This window comes from Amblyraja radiata, chromosome 37, assembly GCF_010909765.2.
Source record: "Amblyraja radiata isolate CabotCenter1 chromosome 37, sAmbRad1.1.pri, whole genome shotgun sequence".
Classification (NCBI taxonomy): domain Eukaryota; kingdom Metazoa; phylum Chordata; class Chondrichthyes; order Rajiformes; family Rajidae; genus Amblyraja; species Amblyraja radiata.
In genome coordinates this window covers 17,318,980-17,343,391 of record NC_045992.1, presented here as the reverse complement: position 1 = coordinate 17,343,391, position 24,412 = coordinate 17,318,980, and the positions used below count along the sequence as shown (strand labels likewise).

The 24,412-nt window shown below is 49.9% G+C and overlaps 1 protein-coding gene across 4 annotated transcripts in view; it reads right to left on the bottom strand.

Annotated features, from left to right (window-relative positions):
- anxa7 (annexin A7) overlaps window positions 1-24,412 on the bottom strand; it is a 56,778-nt gene that overhangs the window by 7,603 nt on the left and 24,763 nt on the right. For all 4 annotated transcript variants that reach the window (XM_033012885.1, XM_033012886.1, XM_033012887.1 and 1 more), the window contains 5 exons: window positions 19,942-20,065; window positions 18,256-18,350; window positions 15,778-15,891; window positions 8,005-8,175; window positions 1,667-1,837 (listed from right to left, as the gene is read on the bottom strand). In XM_033012885.1, the coding sequence (XP_032868776.1) occupies window positions 1,667-1,837; window positions 8,005-8,175; window positions 15,778-15,891; window positions 18,256-18,350; window positions 19,942-20,065 (675 nt within the window). The remainder of the gene's footprint in view (window positions 1-1,666; window positions 1,838-8,004; window positions 8,176-15,777; window positions 15,892-18,255; window positions 18,351-19,941; window positions 20,066-24,412) is intronic.

Genomic DNA, 24,412 nt, shown 5'->3' with positions numbered 1-24,412 from the left:
TGCTCTCCCTCCCCCCCATTCGTAACAAGGACAGAGTCCCCCTTGTCCTCACCTTTCACCCTACCAGACGTCGCATACAACTTATAATCCTCCAACATTTTCGCCACCTCCAACAGGATCCCACTACTGGCCACATCTTCCCATCTCCTCCCCTTTCTGCTTTCCGCAGAGACCGTTCCCTCTGTAATTCCCTGGCCAACTCGTCCCTTCCCACCCAAACCACCCACTCCCCAGGTACTTTCCCCAGCAACCGCAGGAAATGCAACACCTGTTCTTTTACCTTCCCCCTCGACTCCGTCCAAGGACCCAAACAGTCTTTCCAGGAGAGGCAGAGGTTCACTTGCACCTCCTCCAACCTCATCTACTGTATCCACTGTTCGAGGTGTCAACTTCCCTACATTGGCGAGACCAAGTGCAGGCTCGGCGATCATTGAACACTTCCGATCAGTCCGTCTTAACCAACCTGATCTCCCGGTGGCTCAGCACTTCAACTCCCCCTCCTATTCCCAATCTGACTCCATTGTCAGAGTGAGGCCCAGCGCAAATTGGAGGAACAGCACCTCATATTTTGCTTGGGTAGTTTATTTCTCGTTGACTTCTCTAACTTCAGATAGTCATTGCTTTCGCTCTCTATCCCCTTCCCCTTCCCAGTTCTCCCACTAGTCTTACTGTCTCCGACTACATTCTATCTTTGCCCCGCCCCCTCCTCTGACATCAGTCTGAAGAAGGGTCTCGACCCGAGATGTCACCCATTCCTTCTCTCCAGAGATGCTGCCTGTCCCGCTGAGTTACTCCAGCATATTATGTCTACCTATGGGATTATCATTGTATAAGTTGGAGAAATAAACAACTGCAGATGCTAGTTAATACACAAAAGTACACAAAGTGCTGGAGTAACTCAGCGGGTCAGGCAGCATCTCTGGGGAACTTAGATAGGTGACGTTTGGGTGTGCAGGTGGCGGCAGACACAGTCTGGTGGTGAAGGTCGGCAATTCCATCCTCTATCACCAAAATCCGTTCTGCAGAGGTCCATAACATTGAGGGCTTACTGTACAGCATTTAGACCATAACACTGGCAATCAGGCTGTGTCCAGGTTTGCTGCTGTAACAGTCTACACCAGTGTGCAGGGCTTCACCTTGTGATTGCACACCCAGCACAGCACTAAAACTACTGCACGTCTCTGTGTTGTGACTGTTCTCACTGCTTCTAGCTCCACCACCAGAGATGACAGTCTTTCCCATTCACCCAATGTAAACCTACACCACTCTACAAACCTCTGGAGGACTGTGTGACGGCCCCAGCCATTCTTCCTGTCAAACGATAGTGCAGGGGGGGGCACGGTGGTGCAGCGCCAGAGACCCAGGTTCAATCCCGACTACGGGTGCTGCCTGTACGGAGTTTGTACATTCTCCCCATGACAGCGTGGGTTTTCTCCGGGTGCTCTGGTTTCCTCCCACACTACAAAGACGTGCGGTTTTGTAGGTTAATCGGTTTGTTAAAATTGTAAATTTCCCCCAATGTGCGTAGGGTAGTGTTAGTGTGCGGGGATCGCTGGTCGGCGCGGACTCGGTGGGCTGAAGGGCTTGTTTCCGTGCTGTATCTCTAAACTCAAGTGAAAAGTAGCAAGGGGCCTCTGCGCCCGAGCTAGGTAACTGAAGCACTTACTTTCCCGTACTCATGGACGGTGGCCTGCAGCTGCGGGAAGCTGCGTGTGGCCAGGATCATATTGAAGGTGGACTCGTCCGTGCCCAGCTTGCCCTCCCCGGCATTGAACAGCCGCTGCGCATCTGCCGCGGCCTTCTGCATGTCCACCGTCTGGGCCTCGTCACGGTTACCCTGCCACAGGAAAGCACAGAGGTGTTAGATTTGTCCGCAATTAAGGGGGGGGGGGGGGGGGGGGGGGGGGGGTAGATCAGCTTTAGTGACGTTCAAATTAGTTTATTGTCACGTGGACCGAGGAACAGTGAAAAGCTTTTATTGTGTGCTAAGACATTGCAGTCATAGGCTCTCCCTCTCTCCCCAAGTGGTCATTCTCTCTCTACCCCATGTAGATGTAGCTCTTTCCCCCACGCTATAATCTGTCTCTCCTCTTTGTCTCCCTCTCTCTCCCCTCTCCCTCCTCCTTCCCATTACAGAATCGGTAGTAAGGGAGGCAAATGTAATGCTAGCATTTATATTGGGAGGGCTAGAATACAAAAGCAAGGATGTAATGCTGAGGCTCTATAAGGCGCTTGGTCAGACTGCATTTGGAATATTGCAAACAGTTTGGGGCCCCATATCTGACGATGTGCTGGCTCTGGAGAGGGTCCAGAGGAGGTTTACAAGAATGATCCCAGGAATGAGGGTGTTGATGAGCGTTTGTCGGCATTGGGCCTGTACTCGCTGGAGTTTAGAAGGATGTGAGGGAACCTCATTGAAACTCGTCGAATAGTAAAAAGCCTGGATAGAATGGATGTGGAGAGGATGTTTCCACTAGTGGGAGAGTCTAGGACTCAGAATTAAAGGACATTTCTTTTGAAAAGAGATGAAGAGGAATTTCATTAGTCAGAGGGCGGTGAATCTGTGGAAATCAGTGCCACAGACGGCTGTGGAGGCCGTCAATTGATATTTTTAAGGTAGAGATAGATTCTTGATTAGTACGGGTGTCAGGGGTTATGGGGAGAAGGCAGGAGAATGGGGTTGAGAGAGAAAGATCGATCAGCCATGATTGAATGGTGAAGTAGACAATGGGCCGAATGGCCAAATTCTGCTCCTATCACGTATGAGCTTAAGAACTCTATTTGGTGCAAACTGGAAAGGCTTTTGTACGTTTTGCTTTCAGCATGTGCAATGATCTGTGTGAGCCTGAGCTAGATTTCAGTCAGTGTTTTAGGGCTTGGTTTGCAGCGAGATCAAACGTAGATAGATAATAGAAACTAGGCTGCAAAACAGGTTAAGCAGGTTAGTGGTGTAGCGTGCAGGAGCTGGTGAACGGCAAGGTGGACTCAAGCCAAGACACCCTCTGTGTTGTTATAGAGTGATAAAGCCCAACTTGTCAATCCAGACCAACATGTCCCAGCTACACCTGTCTGCGTTTGGCCCATATATCCCTCTAAACGTGTCCTATCCATGTACCTATCCTATCCATGTACCTGTCCCATCCATGTACCTGTCCCATCCATGTACCTGTCCCATCCATGTACCTGTCCCATCCATGTACCTGTCCTATCCACGTACCTGTCTAAATGTTTCCCAAACGATGTGATAGTACCTGCCACTCTGGCTACTCAAAAGTTGTCCCTCAGGTTCCTATTAAATCTTAAACAAACCTCTGGTTCTCGATTGCCCTACTCTGGGTAAAATACTGTGCATCCACCCTATCTAATCCTCTCATGATCTTGTACCTCCAAATAAGATCACACCTCATCCACCTGCACTCCAAAGAATAGGCTAGATGCAGGAAGATTGTTCCCGATGTTGGGGAAGTCCAGGACAAGGGGTCACAGTTTAAGGATAAAGGGGAAATCCTTTAGGACTGAGATGAGGAAAACATTTTTCACACAGAGAGTGGTGAATCTCTGGAACTCTCTGCCACATAAGGTCGTTGAAGCCAGTTCATTGGCTATATTTAAGAGGGAGTTAGATGTGGCCCTTGTGGCTAAAGGGATCAGGGGGTATGGAGAGAAGGCAGGTACGGGATACTGAGTTGGATGATCAGCCATGATCATATTGAATGGCGGTGTGGGCCGAATGGCCGAATGGCCTACTCCTGCACCTATTTTATATGTTTCTATGTTTCTAATAGTCATAGCTTACTCAACCTCCCCCTATAGCTCAGGCCCTCGAGTCCTGGCAACATCCTCATACATCTTCTCTGTACACTTTCCCATTTAACATCTTTCCTATAATGGATGACCAAAACTGAACACAATACTCTTTAGTGTGGCCTCACCAACGTCTTATTCAATGTAACATGACCTTCCAACTTCTATACTCAATACTCTGAACAATATGCTGAAAGCTTTCTTGACTACCTTATCTATCTGTGACGCCATTTTCAAGGAACTGTGTTCATAGAGAGCTGGATAGGGCTCTTAAAGATAGCGGAGTCAAGGGATATGGGGAGAAGGCAGGAACGGGGTACTGATTGTGGATGATCAGCCATGATCACATTGAATGGCAGTGCTGGGTCGAAGGGCCAAATGGCCTACTCCTATCTATTGTCATGTGTTCATAAGTTATAGGAGCAGAATTAGGCTATTCGGTCCTATATAAGTACTATAACAGTATTTAGGTACATGGTTAGGAAAGGTTTCGAGGGATATGGACAAAACTCTGGCCATTAGAACTTGCATAGATGGGGAAGTTTGGTTAGCATGTGCACGTTATGCAGAAGGGGCTGCGCCTGTACTATGTGGCTATGACTCTAGAATCGGTATGCAGCATGTTATGTATATGATAAGAGGGTGAGATGGTGAAGTAGGTTGAGAGAATATTGACGAGGGGAACGGAGGATCACATTGTTGTCTTTCAAGTTAGCACAAACAACGTGGGAATGGTGCACGGTGGCACAGCGGTAGAGTTGCTGCCTCACAGCGCCAGAGACCCGGTTTGATCCCGACTACAGGTGCTGTCTGTACGTTCTCACCGTGACCGCGTGGGTTTTCTACGAGATCTTCGGTTTCCTCCCACACTCCAAAGACGTACAGGTTTGTAGGTTAATTAGCTTGTTACATGTGTAAATTGTCCCTAGTGTGTGTGGGGTAGTGTTAATGTGCAGGGATCACTGGCTGGTGAGGACTCGGTGGGCCGAAGGGCCTGTTTCCGCGCTGTATCGCTGAACTAAACTATAGAGGCAGAAGAAGAGAGGAGCTAGTGATCTTGTTGAAGCTAGAGGATATATTAAGGGAAAGGATCTTGTGGGTCAGGACTGTGCAACGAAGATATTAATGTAAAGGGACGATGTGTAGGAAGGAACTGCAGATGCTGGTTTATACCAAAGATACACAAAATGCTGGAGTAACTCTTGTATGAAGGTAGACAAATCTCCAGGGCCTGATAGGATATATCCGAGGAAATTGTGGGAAACCTGAGAGGAAATTGCGGGAGCCCTGGTTGAAATTTACAAGTCATCTTTAAATACAGGAGAGGTGCCGGAAGGTTGGCAAAAGTTGTGCCTCTATTCAAGAAGGGCTGCAGGGAAAATGCTGGAACTATAGGCTGGTGCGCTTAACATCTGTAGTTGGAAAGTTACTAGAGGGTATTCTGAGGGATAGAATATACAGACATTTGGATGGGCAAGGGCTGATATGGATAGCCAGCATGGTTTTGTACGTGGGAGGTCGTGTCTTATAAATCTGAGTTTTTTTGAAGACGTGACCAAAAAGGTTGATGAGGGCAGAGCTGTAGATGTTGTGTACATGGACTTCAGTAAAGCATTTGATATGGTTCCACATGGTAGGCTGCTCTGGAAGGTTAGATCGCAGGGGATCCAAGGAGAGATAGCTGAATGGATAGCAAATTGGCTCCATGGAAGAAAGGTTGCTTCTCAGACTGGAGGCCTGTGACTAGCGGTGTGCCTCAGGGTTCGGTGCTGGGCCCGTTACTGTTTGTCATCTACATCAATGATTTGGATGAGAACATACAGGGCAAGATTAGCAAGTTTGCTGATGATACAAAAGTGAGTGGTTTTGCAGATAGTGAAGATGGTTGTGAAAGATTGCAGCAGGATCTGGATCGATTGGCCAAGTGGGCAGAGGAATGGCGGCGCTGTAATGGTGCGGTCCCTGCAGTTCGTCTGTCCTTTTTAAAAAAAATATTTGTCCCGTTTGCTGTAGTTTTTATATTGTTTTTGACTGTGTATATGTGGGGGAAACCTTTAAATCTCTTCCCTGCACGGGAGTCCCGACCTTTTCCCTGTCGGGTCTCCATTGTCGTTGGGGCCTAGCACCGTGGAGCGGCCTCCAGCCGGAAGGACCTGGGGGCTCCAGTCGCGGAGCCTGCGGACTCACCATCGTGGGGCTGGCCAGATTCAGAGTGTGGGGAGCTGTGATGGCGCGAGGCTGCGACCAGACTTCGGGGCTTTGGGGGCTCCGGCTGCAGGCCTGTGGACAGTGACATCGGGAGCTCGCGGGTCCCTGGTGGGAGACCGCTTTCCAGAGCTCCCTCGGCGGCAGCTTCTCCCGCCTGAGTTGCGGGGCTGAAAATGGCCCGGAGCGGGACCTGACATTGCCCGGTGCGGCTTTAACGGCCGCGGGACTTGCCATTGCCCGCTGGGGTTTCCAACATTAAGACCCGGAGCGGGGCCTGGCATCGCTGGCGCGGCCTTAACGGACGCGGGACTTACCGTCGCCCGCCGGGGGCTTTAACATTGGGAGAGGATGGAGAGTAGGGGAGAGACAAGACTTTGCCTTCCATCACAGTGAGGAGGAGATTCACTCTAATGGATGTTGGTGTGAATTGAGTTGGTTGTGTGTCTTGTATAATTATTTATTTTTGTCGTATGGCTGCAGAAACCAAAGTTCCTAACGGAAAAATAAAGTTCATTGTATTGTATTGTATTATATTGAATGGTTGATGGAATTTAATACAGATAAGTGTGAGGCATTTTGACCTACACAGTGAATGGTAGGCCTCTGTGGAGTATTATAGAGGGATTTAAGTGTAGGTACATAGTTCCTTGAAGATCGTGTCGCAGGTAGATAAGGTGGTCAAATAAGCTTTTGGCACTTTGGCCTTCATCAGTCAGAGTATTGAGAAGTTGTGAGGTCATTTTGCAGGTGTATAAGATGTTGGTGAGGCTGCATTTAGAGTATTGTGTTCAGTTCTAGCCACAATGTTATAGGAAAGATGTTGTCAAGCTGGAATGGGAACAGAGGAGATTTATGAGGATGTTGCCAGGACTAGAGGGTCTGAGCTATAGGGCGAGGTTGAGTAGGCTGGGACTATTTCTTGGAGCGCAGGAGGATGAGGGGTGATCTTATTGAGGTATTAAATCATGAGAGGAACAGATCAGGTAGATGCACAGAGTCTCTTGCCCAGAGTAGTGAATCGAAGACCAGAGGACATTGGTTTAAAGTGAAGGGGAAAAGATTTAATAGGAATCCGAGGGGTAACTTTTTCACACAGAGGTTGGTGGGTGTATGGAACAAGCTGCCAGAGGAGGTAGTTGAGGCAGGGACTATCGCAACGTTTAAGGAACAGTTTTTTTCAGGTATATGGAAAGGACAGGTTTGGAGGGCTATGGACCAAACGCAGGCAGGTGGGACTAATGTAGCTGGGATGTGTTGGCCGGTGTGGGCAAGTTGGGCCGAAGAGCCTGTTTCCACACTGTTTCACTCTATGACGCTATAACTCATCGGGTCAGGCAACAACTCTGGAGAAAAGGAATGTGTTTAACACTTCCATGTCTAGTCTCCCTCTCCCCCGACTCTCAGTCTGAATAAGGGTCTCCACCCGAAACGTCACCCAATCCTTCTCTCCAGAGATGCTGCCTGACCCGATGAGTTACTCCAAGATTTTGTATCTATCTTGTGTGCCTAGAATAATTGTTCTTTTTTACAAATTTAAAGAGTTGATGGAATAATTAGGTCAACTTCAACTTATTGAAGCGTGGCTGATGTTAGGTGGAATTGGGAAATGTGAAGCCTATACTCAAGTCGTTCCAGTGATCGGCAGAGGGCAGCACGGTGGCGCAGCGGTAGAGTTGCTGAACTACAGCGCCAGAGACCCAGGTTCCATCCTGACTACGGGCGTTGTCTGTCCAGAGTTTGTACGTTCTCCCTGTGATCACATGGGTTTAATCCAAAGACGTCGAGGTTTGTCGGTTAATTGGTTTGGTATAAATGTAAATTATCCCTAGAGTGTAGGATAGTGTTCGTGTGCGGGGATCGCTGGTCGGCGCTGATTTGATGGGCCGAAGGGCCTGTTTCCACGCTGTATCTCTAAACTAAACTGATCAGACGTTCTTGCGTCCACTGTCCAGTCAGTTTACACAGAGACCACAATCGACACCACTGACTGACCTGTGACATTGAGATGAGCAGTCTCTTGAAATGTCCGCTGGTGTCTTTCTGCAAATCCTTCTCCAGATCTCTTTCCAGCTCTACCTTGTAACAGGTCACAATGTCGCGGATCTGCTGGTTGTTCCTGGTGCAGAGGATCTCAATCAGCACCCGGTCTTGTGTCCCGGCTCCCTGCGGAAGAGGAGGTAGAGGAAATGAGGACGTGAATCAACGGAATGAAGGGATATGCGGAAGATGCAGGAACGGGATACTGATTGTGGATGATCAGCCATGATCATATTGAATGGTCGAAGGCCGAATTCAAGATGAATGGCCCTTCGACCATTCATATTGAGAGAATGGACCATGAGAGAATGGAGCAGCTGGGCTTGTACACTCTGGAGTTTAGAAGGATGTGCGGGGATCTCATTGAAACATATAAGATTGTTAAGGGCTTGGACACACTAGAGGCAGGAAACATGTTCCCGATGTTGGGGGAGTCCAGATCCAGGGGCCACAGTTTAAGAATAAGGAGTAAGCCACTTAGAACGGAGACAAGGAAACACTTTTTCTCACAGAGAGTGGTGAGTCTGTGGAATTCTCTGCCTGAGAGGGCGGTGGAGTCAGGTTCTCTGGATGCTTTCAAGAGAGAGCTAGATAGGGCTCTTAAAAATAGCGGAGTAAGGGCTATGGGGAGAAGGCAGGAACAGGGTACTGATTGGGGATGATCAGCCATGATCACATTGAATGGCGGTGCTGGCTCGAAGGGCCGAATGGCCTACTCCTGCATCTATTTCCTGTGTTTCTATGAATGATTCAGATTCAGATTCAGATTCAATTTTAATTGTCATTGTCAGTGTACAGTACAGAGACAACGAAATGCAAATGAAACGGGACTGGTCCGGTCCCAGACATACAGGGGAGAATATGCAGGAAGGAACTGTAGATGCTGGTGTATACTGAAGATAGACACAAAGTGCTGGAGTAACTCAGCGGGTCAGGCAGCATCTCCGGAGCGAAAGTATGGGTGACCTTGCGGGTTGGGACCCTTCTTCAGACTGAATATAGAAGCTGGAAACTGCGGGTCGGAAAAGACCAGAACAAATCAGGGGCCGGAAACAGAGGTCCAAGGAAGAATGGAGCCCACAATGGCCCATTGTTGGCTGGGGAAGAGGTGATAACAATACAGGGGTGTGAACAGTGGAACTGGTAGGACCACTAGGGTGGGGGAGGGAGGGAATTCAAGGGAATTAGAGAAATTTGTTCATACCGCTGGGTAGTAAGCTGCCGGGAGATGGCACAGGCCAAGGTGGACTGATCGTAAGTGTTCAGCGAAACGATCGCCCAGCCAGCGCTTGGTCTCACCGGTTTTTAGGGGCACCACACCAGAATCAACGGATACAGGAGATGTGATAGGAGGAGGTGTAAGTGAAGCTCTGCCTCACCTGAAAGGACTGTGGGGGTCCCTGGACAGAGTCGAGGGAGGAGGTATAGGGGCAGGTGTTGCATCTCCTGCGATTACACAGGCCCAGGGCAAATACTGAAGGAATGGTTTGGTTCACAGTAACCGCACTGGCCTCTCAGCCAAGATTTTGCGTTTGAGTGCACTCCAGATAAGACGGGTCAGTAATACTTAAGCGACACAGTGGTATCAGAGAGGAGATGCTGGAAAAATGCTCAAGCAACTGGAGTGGTGGCACGGTGGTGCAGCGGTAGAGTTGCTGCTTTACAGCGCCAGAGACCCGGGTTCACTCCCGACTACTGTCTGTACAGAGTTTGTACCTTCTCCCCGTGATCTTCGGTTTCCTCCCACACTCCAAAGACGTACAGGTTTGTAGGTTAATTGGCTTGTTATAAATGTAAAATTGTCCCTAATGCGTGTAGGGTAGTGTTAATGTGCGGGGATCGCTGGCAGGCGCGGGCTCGGTGGGCTGTTTCCTCCCTATATCTCTAAACTAAACTAAACTTAGTGGGTAAGGCAATATCCGGGGAGCAAATGGACAGAAGACGTTTTTCGTCAGGACCCTTCTTCAGACTGCAGAAGGATCCTAACCTAAGATGCCGTCTGTCCATTCCTCCCCACGTGCTGCCTGACCCGCTGAGTTCCTCCAGAACTTTGTTATTCAGAGCAGTGTCGCAGCTACAGGGCGGCACAGCGTTGCAGCGGGTAGTGCTGCTGACTCGCAGTGCCAGAGACCCGTAGCAAGGATCGCGCCTGGTTCTCTGGTGCTGACAGGTAGCGGCTCGACCAACTGCGCCTCTGTGCCACCCTTGCCATCATTGAATACCATTTTGTATTCCACTGCAGATATGGTGGTGCCGTTTGACAGGCCTTTAGATGAACAGGCAGCGAATGGACGGATATGGATCAAGTACATGCAGAGGAGATTAGTTTAACCTGGCATTATGATGGGTCCGGCCCTTGTGGGCTGTACAGCCCGTTCCCGTAGAAACAAGGAACTACAGATGCTGCTTTACATAAAAGGACACAACAGTGCTGGGGTAACTCAGCAGGTCAGGCAGCATCTCTGGAGTATGTGGATAGGTGATGTTTTGGGACCCTTCTTCACTACAGCCTGCTTCTATACTCTACTGTCCTATGCTTTAATATCACGAGGACAGAGGTTGAGGTGAGCTTGGCTCAGGGATGCAGGAGACAGTGTTTGAGCAGCCTCTACCCCTCCTGGAGATCACTCCTGTGGCGGAGTACTTAACCTGGCTTTGTCACCACCAAAATTGGGCTTAGATGGGGTAGACAGTCAGAACCTTTTACCCCAGTGTGGAAACGTCAAACACTAGAGGGCATTGCTTTGTGAGAGGGGAAAAGTTTAAAGGAGATGTGCGGGACAAGTCTTTGTTTTACAGAGGGTGGTGGGTGCCTGGAACACGCTGCCAGTGGTGGTAGTGGAGGCTGATACGACAGAGGCTTTTACATTAGGTAGGTATGTTGCAAAGCCTACCTGAAGCGTCCTTGAAAATCTGCCGTTGCGGGTGTGCGCGATTTTGGCGCCGTTTAGAGGGGGCGGGTTTAAAACGCGATTTTCTCTAAGCTGTTCCAATCGAAAATGTTCAGCCTAGTTAATTATTAACGAAAAATCGCTGGAAGACCCCGTCGCAAAATCTATTATTAGGTTTAAAGGCCTTGAATAATAGTTATAGTAGTTTAAAAATCAATCTCTAAACCCGCGACCACCCGCACCCGCAGGGTCTCATAAAGCAAATAGCAGAAGTTAGGTTGTATATTTTTACATTAAAAAGGGCTTCTAAAGATCCCTTTATACAAAGTTTAATATTGCGAGTAGCTCAATTTGGGCCCATTATATCGCGCAGTATTTTTCTCGGCATTTGGGGCACAAATCTACCGCAATGTGAACGTTCTAAACCAGCGCGTTCCACAGGGACCCACTGGAAAGCTGATTTAAATGGACATTTATTTACAGCAATTAAACACTAAATTCCTTCCATTTGGCCTATAAATTAATGTAAATGAGATTTAAAAATCATGTTTTATTGTGAATTATTTGTGAATATTATTTGGACATTTAGGCTATTTAAAAATGTTAATCATTTATTAAGAAATGGATAGATGTTTAGATCTAGTAATTGAAGTCTGAAATTAGCTACAATTAGGTAACTAACTAATTATATGCTTTAATTTCAGGTCATCCAAGTAAGATTATTTTATATTTGTTTCAGAATGCTTCAATCTATGATAACTGAAAATTTCATTCAGTTCTCTTAATTTTTAAGAAAGTTATGGGCTTTTGACTGTTCACGATCACAGCTTTTTTGTTATGTCCATAGAAAATCAATAGGGAACAAGATGCTAATTTCCCAGTATGAAAATGGCCATAACTTTTTAAATACTTGAGATATGAAAGTGAATTAGGTGTCAAATTAAACTTATTTTTATGCTTTATCTGATGGGATAAATTACAGACTTGATTTTTAAAATCTCAAAATTTTGTAACATTGCTACATTAGGGCCTCGCCCCGGCCACTCCCTCTTCTCCCCTCTCCCATCAGGCAAGAGGTACAGAAGTGTGAAAACGCACACCTCCAGATTCAGGGACAGTTTCTCCCCAGCTGTTATCATGGAACTGAACCATCCTATCACCAACTAGAGAGCGGTCCTGACCATACCATCTAATTCACTATTTTTAATCGGACTTTACTGGACTTTATCTTGAACTAAACGTTATTCCCTTTATCATGTACACTGTGGATGGCCCGTGCAGGGAATGAAGGGATATGGATCATGGGCAAGCAGCGGAGATTAGTTGGTCTTGGCATCATGTTCAGCACGGACGTTGTGGGCCGAAGGGCCTATTCCTATGCTGTACCCCTCTATGTTCTATAAGATGAGGCCTTGCTCTGGCATGGGGCTGCACTGCTGAACTGTTCGCTGTGATGGCCCAGGACCGCTGCTGGCTCCAACATTACAATAACCTGAAGTAACTCTGATCCACTGAGACTCGGGGGAAATGACATAATGACTGTTGCTGGAATTGCTGCATTTAAGAGATTATCCAATCTTTCCCCATAGCTACAACTTTCCAGTCCTGGCAACATCTTAGTACGTCTCCACCCTTTCCAGCACTATTTGGAAATAACAATGAGTAATCTTGGAATACTGAAACATCCCTGTTTTAAGTTAGGAGATGGAGATTACATTCAATATTATGGGTCTGTCCCACTTGGCGATTATTTAGGCAAGTGCCGGTGACTGTCATAGTCGAATAACCGGCGACAACCTACGACAGTACCTACGTCAGGAGAAGTCAAGCTACGCTCATTGGCGTCAAACCCACTGTCGCCGACATTTTTTCAACGTGTTGAAAATTTAGCGGCGACCAGAAAGACGCGACGACATTTTGTGCGACTGAGGGGACGACTCCCGGCGAACACCGGCGAACATGTGGCGACAAACTAGTCGCCTGTAGTTGCCTGAAAAATCGCCTAAGTGGGACAGGCCCATAATGCACTTTACATTCCCACATATTCCACTATTCCCAGGAATTTATGCGGCTGGGCGGCACAGCGGTAACGTTGCTGCCTCACAGCGCCGGAGACCTGGGTCTGATCCTGACTACGGGTGCTGTCTGTATGGAGTTTGTACGTTCTCCCCGTGAACTGCGTGAGTTTCTCCGGGTGCTCTGGTTTCCTTCAGTCCACCCATCCTATACGCACCAGAGACAATTGACAATTTTACCAAAGCCAATTCACCTACAAACTTGTACGTCTTTGGAGGGTGGGAGGAAGCCGGAGCCCCCAGGGTAAACCCACACAGGTCACGGGGAGAACGTACAAACTGCGTACAGACCGCACCCGTAGTCAGGATGGAACCCAGCTCTCTGGCGCTGTGAGGCAGCAACTCTACCGCTGCACCACCGTGCCACACCCTCACAATGGACTGAGATTAAGATATATGGCATCCACGGTGACTTGCTCATTTGAATTTAGAACTGGCTTACTAATTGAACGCAGAGGGTTGTGGTGGGAGAGTGGTATTCTGTGCCCAGTGCAGCTACACAGTGATCTGTGCTGGGACCGCTGTTGTTTGTGATATGTATAAATGTCTTGGATGTAAATGTGGATGGGTTGGCAGATCATCATCCGTTCTGACACGCAAGGCTTTAGACCAGAACCAGGCCCCTGAGCCACTAATACGGAGTCAAGGGATATGGGGAGAAAGCAGGAACAGGGTACTGATTCTGGATGATCAGCCATGATCAAATTGAATGTCAGTACTGGCCTGAAGGACCGAATGGCCTACTCCTGCACCTATTTTCTATGATTCTATGTTTCTATGTTTAAACGCTTTATCAGCTCACGCACAGCACAGGTTAGAAATAGAGGGTGGCAGGGTGGTGCAGCGGTAGAGCTGCTGCTTCACTGTGCCAGAGACTCGGGTTCGATCATGACTATGGATGCTGCCTGTACGGAGTTTGCACGATCTCCCCGTGAGCGTGGGAGTTTTCTCAGGACGTCTAGTTTAGTTTAGAGATACAGCGTGGCAACATGTCCTTTGACCCACTGAATCCGCGCCGACCAGTGATCCCCGTACACTAGCACTATCCAACACACTAGGGACAATTTACAATTCTTACCAAAGCCAATGAGCCTACAAACCTGTACGTCTTTGGAGTGTGGGAGGAAACCGAAGATCTCGGAAAAAAACCCACACAGGTCACGGGCAGAACGTACAAACTCTGCACAGACAGCACCCAAGGTCAGGATGGAACCCGGGTCTCTGGCGCAGTGAGGCAGCAACTCTACCGCTGCGACACCATGTCGCCCCACGCCAGGCTGCTCCAGTTTCTTTCCACATTCCAAAGATGTACTGGCTTGTTTGGCTTCAGTAAAACATTGTAAATTGTCCCTAGTGTGTAGGGCAGGGCTAGTGTAGGGGGTGATTGTTGGTCGGTGCGGACTCGGTGGGCCGAAGGGCCTGTTTCCGCGCTGTATCTCTAATGTCTAAAGTAAGGCTGAACTCTGAACACCCACAGGCAGTGAGAGGCAAGCTCTCACAATACTTTTCCAACAAACACTGCCTGGGTGTGTCCTTTGTGCTGAGAACAACATTAAAACCAGCGCTTATTTTCCATGCAGCTGCAGATGAAGGGCGCCGCCCTCTGCTGACGCGGCAGGCAGTTGGAGCGGGGCCAGGCTGGGAGTGGCGAGTGTGGGCCTTTCACACTGAGGCTCGCTGCTCTCCACATCTCACACCCTCACCATCTCCAGCGACTGCGGCAATCACCAGCGGTGCACCACAGGCTCTGGTCCGCGGCAACACGTGCCGGCAACAGTACAACAGCCAGGCAGAAGGGTTGGAAAGGAAACTATAATCCGAGTGCTATTATCTGTCAGAGCAGGGCTTAGCCAGACGACAATGTGGGAGGAGGGATGTGCCAACATTGCTCAACTATGAGTAGATCATTTCAGAATCGAAGATTAATTTATTGTTCAAAGAATGAGGAAAAACTGCAGTCCTTCCACACACTTCCGGCACCCTCTGGAATGTTCTAGAATGGTTATTTAACTGCAGGGTACTTCACAGATAAGTCTACATGCATCTCCCAGTCAGAGCTGAGCATAGGCTAACGTCACCTTCAGTTATAAGTTCATAAGTGATGGGAGCAGAATTGGGCCATTCGGCCCATCGAGTTTACTCCGCCATTTAATCATGGGTGATCTACTTCTCCCTACTAACCCCATTCTCCTGCCTTCTTCCCATAAGCCCTGACATCCATAATAATCAAGAAAGTTTTTAGTCTTCAGCCCGTTGATTCCACACTGACCAGCAATCACCCTGTACACTTTCCTAAACACTAGAGACAATTTACAATTTTACCAAAGCTAATTAACCTACAAACCTGTGTGTGTGGGAGGAAACCGGAGCACCTGGAGAAAACCCACGTGGTCACAGGAAGAGCGTACAAACTCTGTACACACACAGCACCTGTAATCTGGATTGAATCCGGCTCTCTGGCACTGCGAGGCAGCAACTCTACCTCTGGCAGATGATGGTTTACAAAAAGAGTGCTGGAGTAACTCAGCGGGTCAGACAGCAGCTCTGGAGGAGATGGATAGGTGACGTTTCGGGTTGGGACCCTTCATGAGACTGCTTCCTGAACGACATTTCAGATTGGTACCCACCATCAGTCCCGAACCAAAACATCACCCATCTATGTCCCTCAGAGATGCTGTCACCCCCTGAGTTGCTCCAGCACTTTGTGTGTATTTTTCCCCAGTTGTGTTACTGATTACTGACAACAGATTAATGAACAGTACCTCCATCGCCTTCCTGAGACTCCAAGCATCGTAGAAGGTGGTCGGCTTGAACAGGGCGATGATGATCTCCTCCATGTTCCCAGTGAGCTCGGACTTCAGGTCTTTGATCAAATCCTTTAAAAGATAAAACACAGACACGCGTCAGTAGTTTAATTTATTGTCACGTGTAGCGAGCGACAGTAAGAGACTTTGTGGCGCGCTAACCCGTCAGCGGAAAGACTGTACACGATTACAATCACGCCGCCCACAGTGTACAGATACAGGATAAAGGCCAAGATGAAGTCCGATTTAAGATAGTCCGAGGGTCTCCAATCAGGTGGAGGCCTGGCTAGCCCACCGCACATTCCAAACTCGGCCCCGAGCCACCGGGGTCGACGGGACCTGCGAGTAACCGCCGAGACCGAGGAGGAACCCAAGAGCGAGGTGCAGCGCCGAGAACAACGGGGGGACCTAGCCGGGGGCTGCTGAGAATAAAGGGGGGGAGGGGGGCGGCATTGAGGCACCTGCAGTAGAGGCAGAAGATACTTGAGTTGAGTTTAGTTTATTGTCACGTGTACCGAGGTACAGTGAAAAGCTGTTGTTGCCTTATAACTAGTCAGCGGAAAGACAATACATGATTACAATCGAGCCATTCACAGTGTATAGATAGATACATGATAAGGGAATAGGGTTTAGTGCAAGGTAAAGCCAGTAAAATCTGATCAAGGATCGTCTCAGGGTCTCCAGTGAGGTAGATAGTAGATCGGGACTGTTCTGGACATTTCAGATAGGAGTGTTTGGTGAACTTTTGTAACTATGTCAATGGCAGAAACATGTGTACTGCCCAGGTGAGGTCTGCTGTGTGAATCTACCGGGTCTGTAAGCAAAACTAAGCATTTCACTGTATCTAGGTACATGTGACAATAGAGTATCCTTGAATCATTGCTTGGGAGGCAGGAAGGATCAATGAGGGAGGGTGGGGGCAGGGGGGGGGCACAAGGCCCATGGGGACAGGAGCAAGGCCACGGAAGGACGGATGGGAGAGCAGCAGGCAGGGAGGGGTAAGCACCAAAGAGATAGGGACAAGCATGGGGGGGAGGGGGAGAGATGAGACTAGGGAGGGAGGAGGTAGCTTTTGGAGGGAGGGCAGTGGACCATCGGGAGAGAGAGTGGGGATGAGAGGAAGGCTGCGATCAGGTGAAAGTGAGAGAGAGTTGCAGTGTGAGAATGGGAGCAAAAGGAGCTGCGTGTGTCTGTGAGGGGCAATATGGAGAGGCTGAGGTGGGTGGGAGGGAGAGAGTGAGAGATAGTGTGGGGAGAGGGAGAATAGGTGAGACGAGGGGTAGGAAGAAGAAAAGTGGAAGAGAGCAACAAGGTGAGAGGGTGGGGGGGGGAGGGAGAGAGGGTGGGGTGGGAGGGTGGGGTGGGTGAGAGAGGGTGGGATGGGAGGGTGAGAGAGGGTGGGGTGGGAGGGTGAGAGGGTGGGGTGGGTGACAGAGGGTGGGGTGGGAGGGTGAGAGAGGGTGGGGTGGGAGGGTGAGAGGGTGGGGTGGGAGGGTGAGAGGGTGGGGTGGGTGAGAGAGTGTGGGGTGAGAGGGTGGGGTGGGTGGGAGGGAGAGGGTGGGGTGGAGGGTGAGAGAGGGTGGGGGGGAGGGTGAGAGGGTGGGGTGGGAGGGTGAGAGGGTGGGGTGGGTGAGAGAGGGTGGGGTGGGAGGGTGAGTGTGGGTGGGAGGGAGAGAGGGTGGGGAGGGTGAGAGAGTGGGGGTGGGAGGGTGAGAGAGTGAGAGTGTGGGGAGGGTGAGTGTGGGTGGGAGGGTGAGAGAGTGGGGGTGGAAGAGTGAGAGAGGGTGGGGTGGGAGGAGGATGGAGGGTAGGCTAAGAGGGTGGAGACAATGGGAGACCACTCCTGTAAACCAGTGTGAGTGACACTGTACCCCAGCCAGGTGTGGTCAGTACACCAGTGATTCAGTGCCCACGTTACTGTTCCCAGTGGAGCTGCCCCCCAGTGCCAGTCAGTGAGCACTGTCCCGCTGGGTGTTGTCTGTGGGGTGTGCAGCAGTGTGGGTCTGAGTCTCAGGAATAGTATCCTTGCGTATACCTTAGGGGCGGCACGGTGGCGCAGCGGTAGAGTTGCTGCCTCACAGCGCCAGAGACCCAGGTTTGATCCTGACTACGGGTGCTGTCGGTACGGAGTTTGCACGTTCTCATTGTGACCGCGTGGGTTTCTCTAGTTTCCTCCCACACTCCAACAAGGTTAATTTACTTTGGTAATAAAATTGTAAATTGTCCCCAGTGTGTGTCCCCAGGATGCTGTTAGTGTGCGGGGTGATCGCTGTTCGGAGCGGACTCAGTGGGCTGAAGGGCCTGTTTCCGCACTGTATCTCTAAAGTGTAAAGGTGAAGTGTTAGAGCGGGTGTTTCAGTGAGGTCCCCCAGCAATGGGCAGGTGGTGAGATGGGTCATGGAGATAGATAGATAGCAGTGGAGCAACTACACGCACCTTGCCATACAGGGTCTTGAATGCCAACTTAATCTTCTGTCTCTGGTCGTTGGAACGGTTGGCGACTACGTCAATTATCGCCTGCTCGTTGGTCCCTGTACAAGGAGAAGTGAAAGCACTTTTATACCCGTGTGTGGCCAGAAGAAATGAATCATCAAAGCAGTTCCTCAAAGTGCTGGGGGAACTCAGCGGGTCAGCCGGCATCTCTGGAGAATGTTAGGAAACCTCACCCGTACATGTTCTCCAGAGATGCTGCCTGACCTGCTGAGTAACTCCACACTTTGTGTCCTCTTGTGTATTAACCAGCATCTGCCCTTCTTGGTTTCAATAAATTAAACATGTTTCAAGATCAGAAACATGGGCCGGCACCAAGGCACAGTGGGGGATGGGGGGAGAGGGAGGGGAGAGGGGGAGGGGGAGGAGAAGAGAGGGAGGGGAGAGAGGGAGGGGAGAGAGGTGAGGGGAGAGAGGGGGGTGGGAGAGAGAGAGGCGAGAGAAGGGAGGGGAGAGAGGGAAAGGGAGAGAGGGGAGGGGAGAGAGGGAGAGGTGAGGGGAGAGGATGGAGGAGGGGGAGGGGACGAGGGGAAGTGGAGAGAAGGGAGAAGAGAAGGGAGAAGAGGGGAGAGAGAGAGGGAATGAGGACGAGAGGGGAGAGAGAGAGGGGGGGTAGAGAGAGGGCGGGGAGAGAGAGGGGGTGGAGAGAGAGGGGGGGAGAGAGAGAGAGGAGGGGGGGGAGAGAGAGAGGGGGGAGAGAGAGGGGGGGAGAGAGAGGAGGGGGGGAGAGAGAGAGGGGGGGGAGAGAGGGGAGAGAGGGGGGGGGAGAGAGAGGGGGGGGGAGAGAGGGGGGGGGAGAGAGAGGGGGGGAGAGGGGGGGGGAGAGAGGGGGGGGGAGAGAGGGGGGGGGAAGGGGGGAGGGGGGAGAAGGGGGGGGGGGGGAGGGGGAGGGGGGGGGGGAGAGAGGGGGGGAGAGAGAGGGGGGAGAGAGAGGGGGAGAGAGAGGGGGAGAGAGAGGGGGGAGAGAGGGGGGAGAGAGAGAGGGGGGAGAGAGAGAGGATGAGAGAGAGAGGGAGAGAGAGGGAGGGAGAGAAGGGGGGAGAAAGGGGGGAGAGGGAGAGAGAGGGGAGAGAGGGGAGAGAGGGAGATGAGGCGGAGAGAGGGGAGAGAGGGGGGGAGAGGGGGGAGAGGGGGAGAGAGGGTAGAGAGGGGAGAGAGGGGAGAGAGGGGAGAGAGGGGAGAGGTGGGAGAGAGGGGGAGAGAGGGGAGAGAGGGGAGAGAGAGGGGAGAGAGGGGGGAGAGAGGGGGGAGAGGGGAGAGAGGGGGGGGGGGGGGGGGAGGGGGGGGGGGGAGGGGGAGGGGGAGGGGGGGGAGAGGGAGAGGGGGGGAGAGAGAGAGAGAGGGGAGAGAGGGGAGAGAGATAGGGGGGAGAGGGGGGGGGGGGAAGGGGAGGGAGGGGAGAGGGAGGAAGAGAGAGAGGGGAGAGGGGAGGGAGGGGAGGGAGGGGAGGGAGGGGAGAGAGGGGAGAGAGGGGAGAGAGGGGAGGGAGGGGAGGGAGGGGAGGGAGGGGAGAGAGGGGAGAGAGGGGAGGGAGGGGAGGGAGGGGAGGGAGGAAGGGGTGAGAGGGAGGGGAGATTGTTCTCACTCCAACCCGAGATTGAACCAAAGTAGCACTAACGTGATGGAACTCACCAGCCCCCTTCATGGCCTGCCGCAGGATTTCCGCATCACTCTGGGCGTTGAAGTTACCAACAGGCTTGATAGTGCCCTGCATCCCCCCTCCAAGGGACAGGCCTCCGATATTGGGCATTGAAGGCTGTGCCCAAGGAAGATGAAACAAGTTAATGAAAACTTTAAAATTACTCCTCTCATAAAATCATCCACTTCAATTTTAAAGACATTGACATTTACCAACTTTCACAGATGAATTCTCCATCTTCCAACCTACCCTGCTGCACCCCTTTCGTTTTTTTTCATCTGCACTTTCTCCGTAGCTGTAACAATGTATCTACACTGAGTTTATTTTTCTATTTTGTACAACCTGATGTACTCTCTCATACTCTAACACTGTATGATTTGCCTTCACGGCACGCAACACTAAAAGTTTTTCCATAATATCTTGATTCACGTGACTATAATAAGGCAGTAACTACCACACTCAGGCTATGTTGTAAATGAACAGCAAGAATCTGCACACGAAAATGCTAGAAATACAAAAGGCGGCACGGTGGTGCAGCGGTAGAGTCACTGCCTTGCATAGTTATATGGACGGGAAAGGAATGGAGGGTTATGGCCTGAGCGCAGGTATATGGGACTAGGGGAGAATACGTGTTCGGCACGGACTAGAAGGGTCGAGATGGCCTGTTTCCGTGCTGTAAATTGTTATATGGTTATATGGTTATACAGCGCCAAAGAACCATGTTCGATCCCGACTACGGGTGCTGTCTGTACGGAGTTTCTACATTCTCCCCGTGGCCTGCGTGAGTTTTCTCCGAGATCTTCGGTTTCCTCCCACACTCCAAACAGACAGGTATGTAGGTAAATTGGCTTGGTATAAATGTAATGTGTATAGGATAGTGTTAATATGCGGGGATCGCTGGTCGGCATGGACTAGGTGGGCCGAAGGGCCTGTTTCCACGCTGTATCTCCAAACTAAACTAAACACCAAGCATGTCAGGTAACCTGTGAGGAGAGGGAAAGAGATTTCCCATTGAGGGTCGTAGAGTGATTCATGCACGGAAACAGGGCCTTCACCCCAACATTCCCATTACGACCAAGATGTTACCAGGAAACAGAACCATCCTATCAACAACTAGAGAGCGGTCCCGACCTCCCATCTACCTCATTGGAGACAATCAAACTATCTTTAATCAGACTTTACTGAAATTTATCTTGCACTTTTCCCTTTATCCCATATCTGTACACCGTGGACGGCTCGGTTACAATCACGTTTAGCTTTTCCGCTGACTGGTTAGCACGCAACAAATCTTTTGACTGTACCTCCAATAAACTAAATGACAGTTACACTAGTCCCACTTACCCACGTTTGGCCCAGATCCCTCCAGCCTTTCATATCCATATACCTGTCCAAATGTCTTTTAAATGTTGTTATAGTACCTGCCTCAACTACTCCACTGGCAGCTTGGTCCATACACCCACCACCGTCTGAATGAACAAGTTGCCCCTCAGGCTCATTTTAAATCTTTCCCTTTCTCCTCTTAACCTCCGTCCTCTGGTTCTCCATTCCTTTACTGAGTAACTCTGTGCATCTACCCTGTCTATTCCTCTCATGAAGGATGTACACCATAAGATCACCCTTCAGCCTCCTTCACCCATCACAATACATGATGTTTCTCCTCTTATGCTCCTGCTTTCTCTCCAGGTTCATCCTCTTGACTATTCTCACGGAGCCCTGTGACGCTGAGCACATCCTAGCTCACCAGTAACCAGGAACGATTGGGTTGATACGATACAATGGCAATTTATTGCCAGACCGAGGTGTGAAATTTGCTTTTACATACAGCCATACAATAAAATAAAGACACAACACACAATATAGTCCAACATAAAACATCCCCACACAGCAGAATCAAAAAGTTTCCCACTGTGAGGGAAGGCACCAAAGTCAGTCAGATGATGAGGGTTTGACAGCACTGGGCCTATACTCGCTGGAGTAAAAAGAAGCATGAGGGAGGGGGGAACCTAATGGAAACTTACCGAATAGTGAAAGGCCTGGATAGAGTGGATGTGGAGAGAATGTTTCCACTAATGGAAGTCTAGGACCAGAAGGCACAGCCTTGGAATAGAAGGACATACCATTAGAAAGGAGGTGAGGAGGAATTTATTTAGTCAGTGGGTGGTGAATCCGTGGAATTTATTACCTCAGACGGATGTGGAGGCCTAGTCAAGGGCTATATTTTAGGCAGATTGACAGATTCTTGATCAGTATGGGTGTCAAGGGTTATGGGGAGAAAGCAGGAGAATGGGGTTGAGAGGGAGCGATAGATCAGCGGAGTAGACTTGATGAGCCGAATAGCCTAATTTTGCTCCTATCACTTATGACCTTATAAACATATAAATCTACAGTTGCCACAGGAGCAAATACAAAACCTTTCCACAAAACCTAAATTGTTGAAGGACCTGTAGGTCAGGCAGCATCTGTGGAGGGACAATATTCAATCTGAAGAAGGGACCCAGCCCAAAACATATCTGGACTTGCCCTCCAGAATTGCTGCCTGACCCGTCATGAGTTCCTCCAGCACGTTGTATTTTGGTCATGACTCCAGCAGCTACAGTTCCTTAGGTCCCAACAAAACCTCTGAATGCATCATCTTAAATATATTTTAGAGATACAGGTGGCAACAGGCCCTTTGACCCAATGAGTCCGCGCCAATCATCCATCACGGCCAAACTCCACACAGACAGCACCCGAGGTCTGGATCAAACCCGTGTCTCTGGTGCTGTGAGGCGGCAGCTCTACCAACTGCGCCACCGTGCCAGCTTCCTGCTCCACTGTGCTGCCCTTAATCATAGATTTATGCCCACCAGTCATGTATCCCAGTGTAATACTGACCTTTAACTACCTTGCCCAATTTGCCCACGCTATCTTGGCATGCAGTTGAAAAGTTCATAAGTGTTGGGAGCAAATTAGGCCATTCGGCCCATCAAATCTACTCCGCCATTCAATCATGGCTGATCTATCTTTCCTTCTCCACCCTATTCTCCTGCCTTCTCCCCATAACCCCTGACACCCATACTAAATAAGAATCTATCTATCTCTGCCATAAAACTACCCTCCACAGCCTTCTGCAGCAAAGAATTCCACAGAATCACCACCGTCTGACTAAAGAAATTCATCCTTCCTAAACGATTGTCCTTTAATTCAGAGGCTATGTGACGGTTTCACAGAACTAATGGTCTTGACCAAAAGCATCACCTATCTAGGTTCTCCCGAGATGCTGCCTTGCCCATTGAGTTACTCCAGTACTTTGTCTTTTTTTGGCATGCACAAGCCCATTCTAACCCATGCCTCTGTACGCTCCAATATTATTGCTTTATTCAGTGCTTTCTCTTGTCACGGTTCGCACTGATACGTCATATTGGCACCTCCAATAAGTCAAAAACTAGCGTTATATCATATCAGCACCTCCAGTAAGTCAGAAACTAATTTTAAATAATTCTATCGTTTCCCCTCAACCTCTGATGTTCCAGGGAATACAATCCATGTTCCCGATGTTGGGGGAATGTTCCCAATGTTCGGGGAGTCCAGAACCAGGGGCCACAGTTTAAGAATAAGGAGTAAGCCATTTAGAATGGAGACGAGGAAACACTTTTTCTCACAGAGAGTGGTGAGTCTGTGGAATTCTCTGCCTCAGAGGGCGGTGGAGGCAGGTTCTCTTGATACTTTCAAGAGAGCTAGATAGGGCTCTTAAAAATAGCGGTCAGGGGATATGGGGAGAAGGCAGGAACGGGGTACTGATTGGGGATGATCAGTCATGATCACTTTGAATGGCTGGCTCAAGGGGCCGAATGGCCTACTCCTGCACCTATTGTCTATTGTATATCCAACCATCCCCTGCAGCCTCAACTGATCCCAACAGCATTCTGGTAAACCTCCTGTGCATTCTCTCCAATGCCTTCTTGGCTTTCCTGTAACTGGGGGGGGGGGGCGGCAGGGAAGGGGGTTAGGAAGAGGGGGTTAGGGAAGGGGGGGAGAGAGAAGAGGGGGGAGGGAAGGGGGGGGGAGGGAGGGAACCATAAGTGCTTTATTGAATACTTCTGTAACCTTGTCGGCACCCTACACGTGGCGACTCTTTGCATAGTTGTGTGCTGTATGCAAAACAAAAACTTTCACTCTGCCAGGTAATTGTGACAAATAGCTCATCCCAATGAAGCCATACCCAACACTTCAGCACTATAATGACCAATGTCATTTGCACACGGCTGTCCTCACTACTCGCTCTCTCTATCATCCTTCAAGGCATTTCTCAAAACATCAGAGTTGCTGCTACCTTCCAGTGCCAGAGACCCATGTTCAATCCTGACTACGGGATCTGGTCTGTATGTTCTCCCCGTGACCTGCGTGGGTTTTCTCCGGGATCTCCAGTTCCCTTTGTATCAATATAAAAAAATGTCCCTAGTGTGTGTAGGATAGTGTTAATAT